Source organism: Hyla sarda, chromosome 5 (genome assembly GCF_029499605.1).
Source record: "Hyla sarda isolate aHylSar1 chromosome 5, aHylSar1.hap1, whole genome shotgun sequence".
Lineage (NCBI taxonomy): Eukaryota > Metazoa > Chordata > Amphibia > Anura > Hylidae > Hyla > Hyla sarda.
The window spans coordinates 345,134,495-345,154,249 of NC_079193.1; the positions used below are offsets into that span (position 1 = coordinate 345,134,495).

The window sequence follows — 19,755 nt, forward strand, 5'->3', positions numbered from 1 at the left end:
TAAACTGGTAACAGCATAGCCAATTTATCGATATACAGTGGGACCTGTAAGGCAAAATGGTATCCTAGACAGACTGCAACCTAATGTGCATTATGCTCAGTTTAGAGCTAAATAATACATAAAAACCCTATAAGGGAAAAGGAGAAAAACAATTGCAGAATTTTCTGGTCTAGTCCCAAAATATAAATGCCAGGTCCTGAAGATCCACCTGTAAAAAGAAAAGGGGGACCCATTGAGTAATTGGACCTGCAAGAAAAATCATTGTGCTGTAGAGTCACAGCTATGCTACTCACGGTTCCGTTGGTTTCCGGAGCCCCAAGGAACAACCTGCTGCGTGCAGGGAGCCGGAGTTGTCGCTGAATGAAGCGAGATAATGGCCTCTGTCATCACTACCGGTCACGTGAGCGGGGCTTAAGAGTGCAGAGCCGCGCCTCTCCAGTGACGCTGCGGGAGGGTGTGATATGCTCAGCGCTGGGTAATCCCCGTCAGTGAGAGACGATAGCCCAGATACAACGGTAAACAATAGAATGGCGGAAGCATATGCCCATTGGACATCAATGTAAAAAGAAAGGGAAGTGTTTTAAAGACATCCTGAATAACAGGCAGCATAAACAGTAAGGTAACTATGTTATACTTATTGAATCACAAATAACTGCAAAGATATATAACACATATTGCATCACAAACAGTTCCAATTATAAACCATTAGAGTGAATAATGCCACACAGCTTAATGGCATAGATGTAACTAATGCTATGTAGTTGGTGGTAGATGGCGGTAAAGGATAGAGGATACCGAAAGGTCCCGGGCAGAGAGGCAGGATGGGGATATCTACCAAAGAGCTGACAAACAGGATGCTATGGCCATGACCATGGCAGTATAAGGGGGAGGGACTAGTTAAAAAGTGGCAGGGGTATAGCAGGGCGCTATGGAGCCTATACTTGTCCTGTATATCCCTGTTATAGATTCCTATAACCTAGGAGGGCGGGTCACCCTAAAAAGGGCGGTCGCGCACTGGAACATCCTAGTAGGCTCTACCATGCCCTATATAAATGGGTGATATGTACCTCCTGCTGGCTGACTACAGCCATCCCTAACTGCCTAGATGAATCACCCAACTGCCAAGGCCATACAGTATGATCAAAGAAAACATGCCAAATGTAATTGCTCATTTAGACCTTGTGGGTGAACAGAATTAAGTTGGTATAGCCACCAGCACTCCTTTTGCAGGAGCAGTCTTTCCAAATCCCCCCTGCATTCAGACTGATGAATCCTATCTATCCCTATAAATTTTATCTTTGACAGGTCCCCTCCATGTACTGTTTTCATGTGTATTGCTACAGATGTATCTCTATGATTACGGATGTCACCAATATGTTCCAGGATCCTTCTCTTAAGTGGTCGGATAGTTTTTCCTACATAGATGAGTGGACACGAACACAGGGCTATGTATATAACAGCCATGGTAGAACAATTAATGAATTGTCTGATAACCAGGGGACGTGACTGATGGGGAACAGAGGTGTGACGTATTGGCAGGTGTGACAGTGGCCACACAGAAAGCATCCCTTAGTGGGAGCCAAGCGGCCCAACCATCTTTGGTTGGTAGTCTATTGAGCGCAAGTGGCTGCGTACCAATAAGTCACCAAGACTCTTACCAAGTCTATATGTAATTAACGGATGATTACTGATATCTTGAAGATCGGGGTCCATATTCAAGTAATCCCAATGCTGGGTGATTATTCAGCGTACAGGGCCATCCTGTTTGTCAAATGTGCCAACTATTCTAGCCAATTTGGGTTTGTCTGCCTCAGATGTTGGACGTTTAGGGGTAAGGAGTTCAGTCAGGGATCTATCGGAGGCCTCATTGTAGGCCTGGGAGAGGATGTACTGGGGATAACCTCTATCCTGAAATAATAGTGTCATTACTTTGGCCTCCCGCCTGAAATCCTCCAGGCGAGAACAATTTCTCCTGAGGCAGAGGAACTGCCCTTTTGGGATCCCCCGCTTGCGGGGACCAGGATGGCAGCTCTCCCACCTAAGGAGACCGTTGGTGGAAGTCTTTACAATAAATGGTACTCAGAAGGGTCCTATCAGAATCAGTAAAGATTTTAATACCCAGAAACGTAACGTCTTTTTCATTTCATAGGTAAAAAACAAGTCCAAAGTTATTAGAATGGATTTTGTAAATTAACTGCCCAAATCCGTGCCGTGTGCCATTCCACAAGCCCGACAGGTTAAAAACAATGAGTTGAGTAGAATAGAGATTTACCTTTAGTGCCCATGGGAAAGGGCTGCTCCCCTTTTAATAAAAAACGCTGTTTGTACTGTAATATGATTGGCAATTTTGTAGGTGTTTTTACATCATACCAAACAAATAAAACACATTCTCTATTTCTCATTTAGTCAACTGTGACACTCAATTTGCAGTTTATCTGTTGTCCTGTAGCTGCCATCTGCAATATGTTGGACGCACTGTGTGCATTCACAAATGTGTAAGCACAGGTCCAACATTAAAAATAATTATTTGTTACATAGTGTCACGAGACATTTTTCACTAATTCACAAAAATTACATTACATATTTGAAATTGATTATATTGGAAACCATACCTGAGGAAATTCCAAACCGATAGCAACGGCTTATAAACAGTGAATTGTTCTGGATATTCAAACTGGCAACCTTGGCACCGCAAAGCACGAATTAGATTATAGAGAATGTTCACATTGTGCTTCACAATACGTGATTATTCGCTGGTATTTATAATGAGCAATTTTCTTTTTTTCATACTTTTTTGAATATATTCCTTTATATATTTTCATTTACTGCATTTGACATCTATATTATGTATTATATATTTGTATATTTTATGAATTTTGTAAAGTATTTAAAGCTGCTAATTGTCTGTTTGCAATATATATGTTTGTTTATTAGCTACTTATTTCCCCACGCTGCATTCCGGCAGTGAAAGAGGTCAATATGTTTGTCATGCCTGATGAAGCTGCGCAAGTGCAGTGAAACGTGTTGCATCTTGGGAATAAAGTTTTTACCTTCCAACCTGGCTGCACCTCAAGTCGTTCCTGCGCCATGAAGCTACCATTACCTGTACACAGCACCTAGCCGGAGGGGAGTAGACGACCCTTTCACACTTACACGTATGACCATTGTTGTGTATGTGGGTACATAACACGACAGGGTGAGCGGCTTTTATGCTTCTGCTTCACTATTGTGTCCCCTGTTTCATCTTTGCTTTTAGAACCATATAAATGTCCAGTATCAACAAGTTAGAGTTCAACAAGTCAGTGGTGTCGTGGTCTGCGGATGTCCCAAGACCAATGATCATAATACCACAATTCTTGAATGGAGAAGGCTAGAGAGACACATTAAATGACCATATGAACCCATATCTTTAGGAAGACATCTTTCATCAGAACAATTCTCAGTCACTGAGCTCAAATTACTGATGAGTAGTTGGATAATCAAAACAATTAATTCTCCATACCCCAACTAACCAATCTTCTCCAAAATGTTGACACCCTGGTCTGCATTTAACTATATCAGGTTATGGTCACACGATGGAATTTGCAAGGTGAATTCCGCATGGAGATTCCGCAGCAGCAGATTCCCATTGATTTCAATAATATTCTACTACGCTGTTCACATGGAATGCATTGCCATCTATGAGACAGCACACTTCTGAGCAGTCCTAGCACCGGTATGTTCTGTCGGCGCTCTGCTGTCAGGGGAACGCCCGCACAGAGATTTTACATGCGGACAATACCCAATCTGAACATAGCCTCAGAGTTCTTGTCCCTTGATCGTTTGGAGCAGGGTGATGGTTGAGACCCCTTTTACAAGGCTTTGAGGTTTTGTTTGATTTTTGACAGATAACATTGCCTAGTTTACAGGACTCTCTAAATCAGCTTGACCATCCCCTTAAGAAAATGTCCTTTCACAAAGCAACCGGGTCTGTATGGACAAGGGGCAAGAACTCCAAAACAGCTGCCCAGAGATGTGTCCTGTGACTTTTGGAGGAGATTTTGGTTTGGCTGTTAATCCCTAGTCTTGTTTCAATGCTCTTTAAAGGGGTACTCCACTGCTCAGAGTTTGGAACAAAATGTTCCGAAAGCTTAGAGCTGTTGTCGGGAGCTTGTGACGTCATAGCCCCGCCCCATCATCCCATCACACCCCGCCCCCTCAATGCAAGTCTATGGGAGGGGGTGTGCATTGAGGGGGCAGGGCTATGACGATGAAGGTTCCTCTGTTGTCCAGCAATAAAGCCGTGCTAGAGCCAGGATTTAGCCATTGCACATTTACTGTTTTAATGTGATTAATCCAAGTACAGTATGCCCGTCCTGTGTCCTCACTATGTTACAATAATAATACGGGAGGAGTAATATCCCAGAAATGCTTAACACTCTTTAAATCAGGAATGGACAGAACAACGTGTGAAGACGCTATGTCAAGATGAAGAAACCAGTGAACATTTTCAGGCATCTCTGACCGACTCTCAACCATCTTTGAAGAGTTTTACCCAATGATAGATGACAGCATCACTGAAGGCTTTTTTTTTTTTTTTTTTAACAATTCAAGAATTTTACAGCAAACAAGATACAAACCTAACCTGTGAGCTCAGCTGTCTGCTTTAGTAAATAGTCCCATTTCCCTTGAAACAATTAAGCTGCTGGATAAGTGTTTCATAGAACTCAATTGTGCTATCCCCTCTCTTGCTCCTCCTGGAAATGAAGGAATAATATAAACTAACAAGATCATATAAAAAAAAAAAAGTATTCACTAGAGGAAATAAGGTTTGTCTGTGTATTATTCATTGTATTTCCAGTCAATTTAGAACATGAAGTGATACGTAGGCTTTTAATATTTTATTGGTGAATAAGAAGATTATGAAACCATTTATAAAATGCTGCAGCCTTCAAGATACAGACTTCAAAAGCTGATGTAAAGTATTGTGAGCGGCGGCGAGCGGAAATGAAAGCTGTGCGGGGACGGCTCATTAGCCTTCAGTGTTTACCCGTATTACAAATAATTTCTTTATGGTCAGAACAAATAGTCGCTCATTGGAAGCTTGAAAACCTAAGATAGGTTCTCTGCTCTCTAGACTCGCTACCTGCTGCTTAGCAACCTGTCCTACATGTCTGCCTTCTTTCCTGTTGTACAGGACTGTGGACACCGGGGTCGGCTGGCGGTAGATGAATATCCGACGGACGCACTCGCACAGTGCAGCGTAGGAGAAGTTTGGGGCACAGGTGAAGAACTTCTTGTCTTGCTTTGATGCTTGGACATATCCTGGAAAGTGACACAAATGTTAAATGGGCACGTTCAGATACAAAAACTTTTCACATGTTCTAAAGCATGTATAACCAATAGGTTTTGCAATTGCTTTCATTAGAAGATTTTCAGTATTTCATACAGAAAAAGCCAGCCAAACAACTGCCCCCCCTGCCTGCTTGGACACATACTAGTCCTGCTGTGTCCATGCGTCATCACCTATCTCCTGGACACACTTCCTTGATTGACAGTTGTGAGTGCAGGGCTCATAGCTAGAGGAAAAATCCTCCCCCTGTCAGCTTGTGTCCGGCTACTGTCAGTGAGGACAAGCTGGGAGTTGTAGCAGACAGCATACTGAGGGAGGGGGCGGAGACCTGCACAGTGAGACCACGCCCCCTCCCTTTGAGAGGAATTCAGACTAGTGAGTTAAATTAAAAGTGTAATAAAAAAAATAAATAAAGGTGCTAGACACATAAAAATTAGATGTACATGGTCAGGATTAGGTACTGAGTGATATATAAAAAAAAAGTTTTTTGTTGGATCTTACGCATACGCTTTAAGCCTGAGACACAAAACAAGCATGGGCTGTGTGTTCTATACACGGTGCAGGGCTGTCTTTGTCACTTAACCCCTTAACGACGCAGGATGTATATTTACGTCCTGCGCCGCCTCCTGATATATGTAGCGGGGTCGCAGCGCGACCCCGCATCACATCACGTCGGTCCCGGCGCTCACCAACGGCCGGGACCCACGGCTAATACCACACATCGCCGATTGCGGCAATGTGTGGTATTAACCCTTTAGAAGCGGCGGTCAAAGCTGACCGCCGCTTCTAAAGCGAAAGTGAAAGTATCCCGGCTAGTCAGTCGTGCTGTTCGGGACCACCGCGGTGAAATCGCAGCGTCCCGAACAGCTTACAGGACACCAGGAGGACCCTTACCTGCCTCCTCGGTGTCCGAATGACTGCTGCGCGCCTGAGATCCGGGCAGGAGCAGTCAAGCGCCGATAACACTGATCACAGGCGTGTTAATACACGCCAGTGATCAGCATAGGAGATCAGTGTGTGCAGTGTTATAGGTCCCTATGGGACCTATAACACTGCAAAAAAAAAAGTAAACAAAAAGTGTTAATAAAGGTCATTTAACCCCTTCCCTAATAAAAGTTTGAATCATCCCCCTTTTCCCATAAAAAAAAATAAAACAGTGTAAATAAAAAAAAACAAAAAACATATGTGGTATCACCGCGTGCGTAAATGTCCGAACGACAAAAATATATAATTAATTAAACCGCACGGTCAATGGTGTATGCGCAAAAAAATTCCAAAGTCCAAAAAAGCGTATTTTGGTCACTTTTTATACCATTAAAAAATCAATAAAAAGTGATCAAAAAGTCCGATCAAAACAAAAATCGTACCGTTAAAAACTTCAGATCACGGCGCAAAAAATGAGTCCTCATACCGCCCTGTACGTGGAAAAATAAAAAAGTTATAGGGGTCAGAATATGACATTTTTAAACGTATAAATTTTCCTGCATGTAGTTATGATTTTTTCCAGAAGTGCGACAAAATCAAACCTATATAAGTAGCGGATCATTTTAACCGTATGGACCTACAGAATAATGATAAGGTGTCATTTTTACCGAAATATGCACTGCGTAGAAACGGAAGCCCCCAAAAGTTAGAAAATGGCGTTTTTTCTTCGATTTTGTCCGATTTATTTTCTGTTTCGCTGTGAATTTTTGGGTAAAATGACTAATGTCACTGGAAAGTAGAATTGGTGATGCAAAAAATAAGCCATAATATGGATTTTTAGGTGGAAAATTGAGAGGGTTATGATTTTTAAAAGGTGAGGAGGGAAAAACGAAAGTGCAAAAACGGAAAAACCCTGAGTCCTTCAGGGGTTAAAGGGGTACTCTGCCCCTAGACTACTTATCCCCTATCCAACGGATCTCTGTGCAACACTCAGCGTTCCTTTAGAACGCTGGGTGCGGGCGGCGGGGGTTGTGACATCATACCACGCCCTCTCAATACAAGTCTATGGGAGGGGGCGTGGCCACGCCCCCTCCCATAGACTTGCATTGAGAGGGCGTAACATGACATCACAAGGGGGCGTGGGCACGGCGTCTGCACTCAGAATTCACATCAGAGACTGGGGGGAGCTGCTAGGATTTGTTCTATTAGGGTACATTCACACGTTCGCTGATTTGATGCACATGATTTTCTGCTGCAGATTTCAATGTAAACAAAATGACTGAGTACAGCTTCTAATCGGCAGTTACAAATCCTGCGCATCAAATCTGCGCAGGATCCTGTATGTGTGAACGTACTCTTATGCAGTATTTTCTTTCAATGGCTAAGATGCAATACTACATTTCTCCTGCAGTGGTCACTGTAAGGAAATATATTGCCAACTGAAGCCTTCTTTTATGATATTGGTCGATCAATGGACTCCGGTACAAAATAATTTTTTTTTAAATCAACTGGTGCCAGAAAGTAAATTTTAATCCTTCCAGTACTTATTAGCTGCTGTACAGTGGGGATCAAAAGTTTGGGCACCCCAGGTAAAAATTTGTATTAATGTGCATAAAGAAGCCAAGGAAAGATGGAAAAATCTCCAAAAGGCATTACATTACAGATTAGACATTGTTATAATATGTCAACAAAAGTTAGATTTTATTTCCATCATTTACACTTTCAAAATAACAGAAAAAAAAAATGGCGTCTGCAAAAGTTTAGGCACCCTGCAGAGTTAATATCTTGTACTGCGCCCTTTGGCAAGTATCAAAGCTTGTAAACACTTTTTGTAGCCAGCCAAGAGTCTTTCAATTCTTGTTTGAGGTATCTTTGCCCATTCTTCCTTACAAAAGTCTTCCAGTTCTTTGAGATTTCTGGGCTGTCTGTCACACACTGCTCTTTTAAGGTCTATCCATAGATTTTCAATTATGTTGAGGTCAGGAGATTGTGAAGGCCATGGCAAAACCTTCAGTTTACGCCTCTTGATGTAATCCCCCGTGGATTTCGAGGCCTGTTTAGGATCATTATCCATTTGTAGAAGCCATCCTCTCTTTAACTTCAGCTTTTTCACAGATGGCATCAAGTTAGCATACAAAATTTGCTGAAATTTTATTGAATACATTTTTCCTTCTACTCGTGAGATGTTCCCTGTGCCACTGGCTGCAATACAACCCCAAAGCATGATTGATCCACCCCCATGCTTAACAGTTGGACAGAGGTTCTTTTCATTAAATTCTGTTCCCCTTCTCCAAACGTACCTTTGCTCATTCCGGCGAAAAAGTTCAATTTTAACCTCATCGGTCCACAGAACTTGTTTCCAAAATGCATCAGGCTTGTCTATATGTTCATTTGCAAAGTTCAAATGGTGATTTTTGTGGTGAGGACATAGAAGAGGTTTTCTTCTGATGATTCTTCCATGAAGACCTTATTTGTACAAGTACCTCTTTATAGTGGAATAGTGTACCACAACTCCAGTGTCTGCCAGATCTTTCTGGAGGGATTGTGCAGCCAAACGTGGGTTTCAAATTGTTTTTCCCACAATCCTGCGAGCAGTTCTGTCTGATATTTCTTTTGGTCTTCCAGATCTTGCTTTAACTTCCACTGTTCCTGATGACTGCCATTTCTTAATTACATTCCGAACAGAGGATATTGACATCTGAAAACGTTTTGCTATCTTCTTATAGCCTTCTCCAACTTTGTGAGCGTCAACTATTTTCAGTTTCAGATTTCTTGACAACTGCTTAGAAGAACCCATGGTGCTGATTGTTGGGGCAAGGACAGATGAGTCTGGGCATTTAAAACCTTTGAGATCGACATCACCTGGTCTTCCCAGATGATGGTTGAGAACAATCCATGACACTGGCAGGTCTCCACTTTGCAAAGGGGGCAGTGCATGCTATAAATTCTGCAGGGTGCCCAAACTTTTGCAGACACCATTTTTTTGTTTTCTTTTATTTTGAAAGTGTAAATGATGGAAATAAAATCTAACTTTTGTTGACATATTATTAGAATGTCTAATCTGTAATTTGATGCCTTTTGGAGATTTTTCCATCTTTCCTTGCTTCTTTATGCACATTAATACAAATTTTTACCTGGGGTACCCAAACTTTTGATCCCCACTGTATATTACAGAGGAAGTTCTTTTCTTTTTGAAATTTTTTTCATTCTGACCACAGTACTCTCAGCTGACACCTCTGTCCACGTCAGGAACTGTCCAGAGTAGGAGCAAATCCCCATAGCAAACCTGTCCTGCTCTGGACAGTTCCTTACATGGACAGAGGTGTCAGCAGAGAGCACTATGGTCAGACTGAAAAGAAATTCAAAAAGAAAATAACTTTCTCTGGGGCATACAGCAGCTGATAAGTACTAGAAGGATTAATATTTTTTTAATAGAAGTAATTTACAAATCTTTTCAACTTTCTGGCACCAGTTGATTTGAAAAAAAATAAAAATAAAAAAATGATTTCCACCGGAGAAACCCCTTTAACCCATTATGGATGCAGGGCGTACCGGTACTCCCCTGTTCCCGAGTCCTTAAGGACTGAGGCCATACCTGATCGTGCTAACAGGATTTAAACCATTCTCACGAGCGAAGAACGGATTAAACCCCATGGGTCCAGGTTGCTACGGGCTACTGGCTAATGCTAGGCACTGCCGATCGGGCCGATGCCCGGCATTTAAGGGGTACTCCGCCCCTAGACATCTTATGCCCTATCCAAAGGATAGGGGATAAGATGTCAGTACGCCGCGGTCCCGCTGCTGGGGAGCCCCGGGATCCCCGCTGCGGCACCGCGCTATCATTACTGCACAGAGCGAGTTCGATCTGTGCGTAATGACGGGCGATACAGGGGACGGAGCCGCGTGAAGTCATGGCTTCGCCCCTCGTGACATCACGGCCCGTCCCCTTAATGAAAGTCTATGGCAGGGGGTGTGACGACCACCACGCCCCCTCCCATAGACTTGTATTCAAAGGGGCGGAGCCATGACGTAACGATGCTCCGGCCCCTGTATTGAGCGTCATTACGTGCAGAGCGAACTCGCTCTGTGCTGTAATGATAGCGCAGTGCCGCAGCGGGGATCCCGGGGCTCCCCAGCAGCGGGACCATGGCGTACTGACATCTTATCCCCTATGGATAGGGGATAAGATGTCTAGGGGCGGAGTACCCCTTTAACCCTTTAGACGCCGTGATCAAAGTTGATAGCGGCATCTAAACTGAAAGTGAAACTATCCCAGCAGCTCAGCGGAGCTGATCGGGACTATGGCAACAGAATCGCGATGTCCCGATCAGCTTACTGAACGATGGGAGGGTCCTCACCTCCTCCTCGTCCGATTGGCGATCTACTGCTCCATGCCAGCACAGCAGGCTAGAGCAGCAGAGCGCCGGTAACACTGATCAATGCTAGCTACAGCATTGCTAGCATTGAACAGTTTATGCAATCAAAAGATTGCATTAAAAAAATGAGAATAAATGAATAAGCCCCCCCCCTAATAAAAATTTCAATTACACCCCTTTTCCTATTTTAAATAAAATAATTTAATAGAAAAAAAAAAAATCATATGTGGTACCGCCGCGTGCGTATATGTTCGAACTAATAAAATACAAGGTTAGCTAAACCGCACGGTCGATGGTGTACACGTAAAAAAAATACCAAAGTCCAAAATTGTGAATTTTTGGTCACTTCATATACCATAAAAATATTAATAAAAAGCGATCAAAAAGTCCCATCAAAACAAAAATGGTACCGATAAAATCTACAGACCTCAGCGCAAAAAATAAGCCTTCATATAGCCCCATATGTGGAAAAATAAAAAAAAGTAATAGGTGCATGTAGTTATAATTTTTTTAAAGTAGTAAAATAAATAAAACCTACATAAATTTGGTATCCCTCTAACCGTATGGACCTACAGAATAAACATAAGGCATCTTTTTCCCCGAAAAGTGCACTGCGTAGAAACGGAAGCCCTAAAAATTTGCAAAATGGCGTTTTTCCTTTTCATTTTGCGCCACTAATATTTTTTTATTTTTTTGCCGCAGATTATGTTTATAAAATAAGTAACGTCATTACAAAGTGCAATTGGTGACACAAAAAACAAGCCCTTATATGGCTATGTAGGTGCAAAATTTGTTATGATTTTTAGAAGATGAGGAGGAAAAAACAAAAGTGCAAAAACGAAGATTGTTTTGAGTACTTAAGGTGTACTATGGCACTTTTTATTATTAATCCTCTGTGCCCGGGCTGCAAAATGAAACAAAGCAAACTAACTCGCCTTCCTACGTCCCCCCGTTGCTCCGATATCGGTGTCCCATTCTCCGGTCCCAGTCTTCTTCCGCTTCCTGCAGGTCAGTGAGTCACCCTGCTCTCAGCGTATCACTGGGTGCAGTGGGACATTGCTGAAGCTGGCGATACGCTGAGAGCAGGGTGACTCACCGAACCGCAGGAAGTGGAAGAAGACAAGGACCGGAGAACGGGACACAGATATCGGTGCAACCAGGTAACGTAGGAAGGTGAGTTAGTTTGCTTTGTTTCATTTTGCAGCCCGGGCACAGAGGATTAATAATAAAAAGTGCCATAGTACTCCTTTAAGGTGAAAATGGTCTGAGTCCTTAAGGGGTAAAGTTGGTGGAGCTGCAATGTCATACACATCCCATAGGTAAAAAGAAAGTGCTGTTTCTGGAAGAAAGCTGCCATGTTTTTTCTATCCTCATACAACCCCTATAAAGTTTGTTCTAAGCCAGTTTCCCCCATTATGCTATCTATGTACGACTATAATGTACTAGCTCCATTGTCTACTCTATCCACACAGCTGTCTGATCTTACATATTACCACATTATATCCGTTCACAATGTATGCCGAAGTTCTGTTACCATAGAAACATAATTATTTTGTACAGACAGCCCATCAGCCCTGTCTCCTATAGGTCTCACTGGCCATTAGAAAGCTCTAGTATGGGTGATAGTACCTGCGCGACATCCATGTGTTCTAGCTATCAGCCTGAGCGCAGCAGTCCACCCCATCCAATATGACTGCTCCTCACAACACCAATTTCATTTTCACACCATCCTACACACTTTCCTCTCATTTTCAGATACTCTGCTTTCCATGGAGGAGAGGCATCGGATAATGTGCTAGTTTATGGCAAAATGTGCAGTAACAAAATAACCCACTAAAGGACAAGATGATATAATAGACTGGTCAACAATCCCATACACAGCGGTGTCTACAAACTTTATTAAAGGGGTACTCCAGTGGAAATTATTATTATTTTTTTTTTAAATCAACCGGTGCCAGAAAGTTTTGCAAGTTTTGATTTGTAAGTTTTGATTTGTAAATTACTTCCATTAAATAATCTTAATCCTTCCAGTACTTCTTAGGATATGTATACTACAAATTCTTTTCTTTTTGGATTTCTTTTCTGTCTGACCACAGTACTCTCCGCTGACACCACTGTCCATTTTAGGAACTGTACAGAGCAGGATATGTTTGCTATGGGGATTTTCTCCTGCTCTGGACAGTTCCTGAAATGGACAGAGGTGTCAGGAGAGAGCACTGTGGTCAGACAGAAGAGAAATCCAAAAAAGGAAAGAATTTCCTCTGTAGTATACAAATGCTAATAAGTAGTGGAAGGATTAAGATTTTTTGATAGAAGTATTTCACAAATCTGGTGGAAAACTTTTTTTTTAATCAATCGATGCCAGAAAGTTAAACAGAGTACCCCTTTAAAATAAAGGCAGCTGCACAGATACTGATTCTAAGAAACCACATCTTAGGCTCCTTTCACACTATAAATTCATCAGTTTTAAAGACTTAATATTGCGTTCCGAAAACCCTTAAAATCGGCCGTTAAACGGCCATTACAAAGTCCCATTATAGTCTATGGGATTATTACATTATCCGTTTTAACCCATCATAGCCCGTTATTAATAACGGACGTTATTTTGTGACGGGAGGAAGAACGGAAGAAATAGTGAATACACTTAGCTTTCTGTGGTAGGTATATGGAGAAGGAAAACACTATTTCAACTTTCTATTTGTGTTCAGACATATTGCACTATGGAAAGCTCTGCTGTGTTTTTTTCCATAGAACTATATTCACTTAGGTTTCTGTAGCACTGCTGTTACAGGCGTAAATACTTCTCTTAACCCTTTAAGGACCCAGCCAATTTTCACACATCTGACCACTGTCACTTTAAGCATTAATAACTCTGGGATGCTTTTACCTTTCATTCTGATTCCGAGAATGTTTTTTCGTGACATATTCTACTTTACATTAGTGGTAACATTTTGTCGATACTTGCATCGTTTCTTGGTGAAAAATTCAAAAATTTGATGAAAAAATAGAAAATTTTGCATTTTTTTTAACTTTGAAGCTCTCTGCTTGTAAGGAAAATTAATATTCCAAATAAATGATATATTGATTCACATATACAACATGTCTAACGTTGACATGTTTTTACTTTTGGAAGACACCAGAGGGCTTCAAAGTTCAGCAGCAATTTTCCAATTTTTCACAAAATTTTCAAATTAAAACATTTTCAGGGACCAGTTCCGTTTTGAAGTGGATTTGAAGGGCTTTCATATTAGAAATGCCCAACAAATGACCCCATTATAAAAACTGTACCCCCCAAAGTATTCAAAATGACATTCAAAAGGTTTGTTAACCCTTTAGGTGTTTCACAGGAATAGCAGCAAATTGAAGGAGAAAATTCAAAATCTTCATTTTTTACACTGGCATGTTCTTGTAGATCCAGTTTTTGAATTTTTACAAGGGGTAAAAGGAGAGAAATCTTCCTAAAATGTGTAGCCCAATTTCTCTCGAGTAAGGAAATACCTCATATGTGTATGTCAAGTGTACGGCGGGCGCAGTAGAGGGCTCAGAAGGGAAGAAGCGACAATGGGATTTTGGAGAGTGAGTTTTTCTGAAATGGTTTTTGTGGGGCATGTCGCATTTAGGAAGCCCCTATGGTGCCAGAACAGCAAAAAAATAAAAAAAATAAAAAAACACATGGCATACTATTTTAGAAACTACACCCCTCAAGGAACACATCAAGGGGTACAGGGAGCCTTAAAACCTCACAGGTGTTTGACGACTTTTTGCTAAAGTCGGATGTGTAAATGAGAAAAATAATTTTTTTTCACTAAATTGCTGGCTTTCTGCCACATTTTATATTTTTACAAGGGGTAATAGGAGAAAATGACCCCCAAAATTTGTAACCCCATTTCTTCTGAGTATGGAAATACCCAATGTGTGGACATCAAGTGATCTGCTGGCGCACTACAATGCTCAGAAGAGAAGGAGCACCATTGAGCTTTTGAAGACAGAATTTGGTTGGAACAGAAGTCGGGGGCCATGTGCGTTTACAAAGCCCCCCCGTGGTGCCAGAACAGTGGACCCCCCCCCCGTGACCCCATTTTGGAAACTACACCACCCACAGAATTTAATAAGGGATGCAGTGAGTATTTACACCCCACTGGCGTGTGACAGATCTTTGGAACAGTGGGCTGTGCAAATGGAAAATAACATTTTTCATTTTCACAGATCACTGTTCCAAAAATCTGTCAGACACCTGTGGGGCGTAAATTCTCACTGTACCCCTTATTACATTACGTGAGGGGTGTAGTTTCCAAAATGGGGTCATATGTGGGGGGGGGGGTCCATTGTTCTGGCTCTATGGGGGCTTTGTAAACACGCGTAGCCTTCAATTCCGGACAAATTTTATCTTCAAAATCCCAATGGTGCTCCTTCTCTTCTGAACATTGTAGTTCGCCCGCCGAGCACTTTACATCCACATATGGGGTATTTTCTTACTCAGAAAAAATGGGGTTACAAATTTTGGGGGGCTTTTTTCCTATGTTTCCTTGTGAAAATGAAAAATTTTGGGTAACACCAGCATTTTTGTGAAAATTTTTTTTTTTGTAATTTTTTCATCCAACTTTAATGAAAATTCGTCAAACACCTGTGGGGTGTTAAGGCTCACTAAACCCCTTGTTACTTTCCAAAATGGGGTCACATGTGGGTAATTATTTTTTTGGGTTTATGTCAGAACCGCTGTAAAATCAGCCACCCCTGTGCAAACCACCAATGTAGGCCTCAAATGTACATAGTGCGCTCTCACTCTTGAGCCTTGTTGTGCGTCCGCAGAGCATTTTACGCCCACATATGGGGTATTTCCGTACTCAGGACAAATTGCGTTACAAATTTTGGGGGGCTTTTTTTCCTTTTAACACTTGTGAAAATAAAAAGTAAAGGACAACACCAGCATGTTAGTGTAAAATAGGGATCTTCCGATTATCGGTATGGCCGATATCGGCCGATAATCACGATTTTGGGCATTATCGGTATCGGCAATTATCTTGCCGATAAGCCGATAATGCCCCGCCCCCCCGCACCGCGACCGCCACCCCCTCGACCCGCCGCACCGCACCTCCGACCCACCGCACCGCGTCGCACCCCCCACCGTGATGCTAGGCGGTATACCGGTATGGATTTTTTCCCATACCGCTATACCGGTCGGGCCCCTCCCCCACCCTCCGAGTGAATAAAAAAATTAAACTTACCCGTAATGGGGGTGGTCCAGACCATCCTTCCTTCATGTAGTGTCTGGGGGCGTTCCGGGTGGAGGGTGGTCCGGTCTGGTCCGGGCTGTCCTTCTTCTCCGGCGGGCCTCTTCTCCACTCCGGGCAGGCTCCGGCCTAGTATGCTGCATAGACGCCGCTACGCCGTGACGTCAGGTGCGTCGCTGCGCACGGGCGTCACTGCGCAGCGACGTCTATGCAGCGTACTAGGCCGGAGCCTGCCCGGAGTGGAGAAGAGGCCCGCCGGAGAAGAAGGACAGCCCGGACCGGACCACCCTCCACCCGGAACGCCCCCGGACACTACAGGAACGATGGATGGATGGCCCGGAGCACCCTGGCAGGTAGGGCAGAGAAGCGGGTGGTGGCGGCGGCCTATGGCCCCGCAAAAGCCACTGCAGATCATGGATTAAAAGCGCCCGCTTTAAATCAATGATCTGCAGCGGTGTCGCAGGGGGTTAAATAGCCGATAACTTATACCGAAATATCGGTATAAGTTATCGGCTATCGGCCCTAACCTGCACCGATTATCGGTATATGCCCTAAAAAACCGATATCGGTCGATCCTAGTGTCAAATTTTAAATTTTTTTTACACTAACAGGCTGGTGTAGCCCCCAACTTTTCCTTTTCATAAGGGGTAAAAGGAGAAAAAGCCCCCCAAAATTTGTAACGCAATTTCTCCCGATTACGGAGATACCCCATATGTGGCCCTAAACTGTTTCCTTGAAATACGACAGGGCTCTGAAGTGAGAGAGCGCCATGCGCATTTGAGAACTAAATTAGGGATTGCATAGGGGTGGACATAGGGGTATTCTACGCCAGTGATTCCAAAACAGGGTGTCTCCAGCTGTTGCTAAACTCCCAGCATGCCTGGACAGTCAGTGGCTGTCCAGAAATGCTGGGAGTTGTTGTTTTGCAACAGCTGGAGGCTCCGTTTTGGAAACACTGCCGTACAATACATTTTTCATTTTTATTGGGGGGACAGTGTAAGGGTTTTTTTATGTAGTGTTTTACCCTTTATTATGTGTTAGTGTAGTGTTTTTAGGGTACATTCACACGGGCGCAGGTTTACAGTGAGCTTCCCGCTAGAAATTTGCGCTGCGGCGAAAAGTTTGCCGCAGCTCATACTTGAAGCAGGAAACTTACTGTAAACCCGCCCGTGTGAATGTACCCTGTACGTTCACATGGGGGGGGCAAACCTCCAGCTGTTTCAAAACTACAACTCCCAGCATGTACTGACAGACCGTGCATGCTGGGAGTTGTACTTTTGCAACAGCTGGAGGCACACTGGTTGGAAAACCTTCAGTTAGGTTCTGTTAACTAACTCAGTATTTTCCAACCAGTGTGCCTATAGCTGTTGCAAAACTACAACTCCCAGCATGTACTGATCGCTGAAGGGCATGCTGGGAGATCTAGTTATGCAACAGCTGGAGGGATCACAACTACAACTCCCAGCATGCCGAAACAGCTGTTTCGGCATGCTGGGATTTGCAATTTTGCAACATCTGGAGGGCTACAGATAGAGACCACTGCACTGTGATCTCCAAACTGTGGACCTCCAGATGTTACAAAACTATAAATTCCAGCATGCACAGACAGCAAAGAGCTATGTGGGCATGCTGGGAGTTGTAGTTTTGCAAGATCTAGAGTGCTACTGTATAGAGATCACAGTGCAGTGGTCTCTAAACTGTAGACCTCCAGCTGTTGCAAAACTGCATCTCCCACCATGCCCAGCAGCTGTCTGGGCATGCTGGGAGTTGTAGTTTTGCAACATCTGGAGGGCTACAGTCTCAGACTGTAGCCCTCTAGATGTTGCTAGGCAACTTATCGGCTTCCGTCGGATCCAGGGAGCCGTCCTCTTCTGCTGCACGACACGCCGCCTGCGCCGATCACCGCTGCCGATCCCGTCCCGCAGCTTCCACCGACGGGTAAGTGGTTCTTCGGCGTTCGGTCCCCGTCGTTTCCCCGTCCTGCCCCGCCTATTGTGGGTGGGCAGAACGGGGAAAACGAAAGTAAACCCCCCGCCCCTGATTTGCTATTGGTGGTCGCGTCTAGACCACCAATAACAGAGATAGGAGGGGTTGCACCTCTGCCACCTCACTCCTATCGCTACAGGGGGATCATGGGTGTCTTAGACAACTGCGATCCCCCTTATATTCCGGATCACCGGGTCACCATAGACCCGAATGACCCGGAATCGGCGCAAATCGCAAGTGTGAATTCACTTGCGATTTGCGCCGATCGCCGACATGGGGGGGTCTGATGACCCCCCCTGGGCATTTGCACGTGGTGCCTGCTGATCAATATCCGCAGTCACCCCGGCCCGGTCCCCGCCCGGCGCGGACCGAAATTCCCACGGGCGTACAGGTACGCCCTGGGTCCTTAAGACCCAGGTACAGAAGGCGTATCCATACGCCCTAGGTCCTGTACGGGTTAAGAGGGATACTCCGGTGGAAAACATTTTAATTTTTTTTTTTCTTAAATCAACTGGTGCCACAAAGTTAAACAGATTTGTAAATTACTTCTGTTTAAAATCTTAATCCTTCCAGTATTTATATGCTCCACAGGAAGTTATATTTTTTTCTGGAGTTCATTTCAGTCTGCTGACACCTCTGTCTGTATCAGGAACTGTCCAGAGCAGGAGAGGTTTGCTATGGGGATTTGATAGTACTCTAGACAGTTCCCAACATGGACAGAGGTGTCAGCAGAGAGCACTGTGGTCAGAATGAAAAGAACTACACAACTTCCTCTGCAGTATACAGCAGCTGATAAGTACTGGAAGGATTAAGATTTTTAAATAGAAGTAATTTACAAATCTGTTTTACTTTCTGGAACCAGTTGATTAAAAAAAAAAAAAAAAATAAGTGTTTTCCACCAGAGTACCCCTTCAAGAGCCCTGCCATATGCCCTTTAAAAGGGACCTCCGTAGGTGAAATGTCGGTTTATCAGCGTTTCTTTATACCAGATGACCAGTAACCATTCAGTAACCATCCAAGGATGAATCCTTTAAAGGGTGAAAGTGATGGCATAGGGCTAAAATATTTAACGACTTAATGGTTTCAGATTTTAAAGAGTACCTGTCACGAAACCAAACTTTTCATATATTGTTCCTTATGTAATTATAAAAGACACTTTGCTATTTACTTGGTTTTACAATTCTCAACCTTTATATGTTTTTAATGTGATTGAAAAATTGTGATTGAAAATAGTCTGGACTCCTCCCGGCCTGGAAGGAGACCAAACTCAGGAAGTCTGTGCCCGGCATGGTGGGGCACAACTCTTGCAGGCTTCAGTGACGTGGGGAACGGCCACTTTCTGCTGCCGGGAGCTCACACAATGTGAGCAAGGAGAAAGGTATGATACACAGCTTTTTATAGTTCAGAAAAAAAAATGTTTAAGGGCAGGAGGGGTGTTAGGAGTAGTTAGGGAATATAATCTGAGTTAGTTTCAAAAATATGGTTTGATGACAGGTACCCTTTAAACCTCCACCATAATAAAGTGGCTGTAGTGGTGTCTAACGATACCCCCGTCCATCCCTTAAAAGTTTTCCTCCGCCACCTTCTTATGCATGTAAGTAGAGATGAGCGAACTTACAGTAAATTCGATTCGTCACGAACTTCTCGGCTCGGCAGTTGATGACTTTACCTGCATAAATTAGTTCAGCCTTCAGGTGCTCCAGTGGGCTGGAAAAGGTGGATACATTCCTAGGAAAGAGTCTCCTAGGACTGTATCCACCTTTTCCAGCCCACCGGAGCACCGGAAAGCTGAACTAATTTATGCAGGAAAAGTCATCAACTGCCGAGCCGAGAAGTTTGTGACAAATCAAATTTACTGTAAGTTCGCTCATCTCTACAGGTAAGCAAAGCCGGCCTTACACTTGGT

At 43.4% G+C, this 19,755-nt stretch overlaps 1 protein-coding gene across 2 annotated transcripts in view; it reads right to left on the reverse strand.

Moving 5' to 3' along the window:
• Window positions 1-4,861: 4,861 nt before the first annotated feature.
• The window catches only part of NUDCD1 (NudC domain containing 1), a 168,364-nt gene continuing 153,470 nt past the window's right edge, over window positions 4,862-19,755 (reverse strand). For both annotated transcript variants that reach the window (XM_056522603.1, XM_056522602.1), the window contains exon 10: window positions 4,862-5,304. In XM_056522603.1, coding sequence (XP_056378578.1) covers window positions 5,012-5,304 — 293 coding nt within the window. In that variant the 3' untranslated portion in view covers window positions 4,862-5,011. The remainder of the gene's footprint in view (window positions 5,305-19,755) is intronic.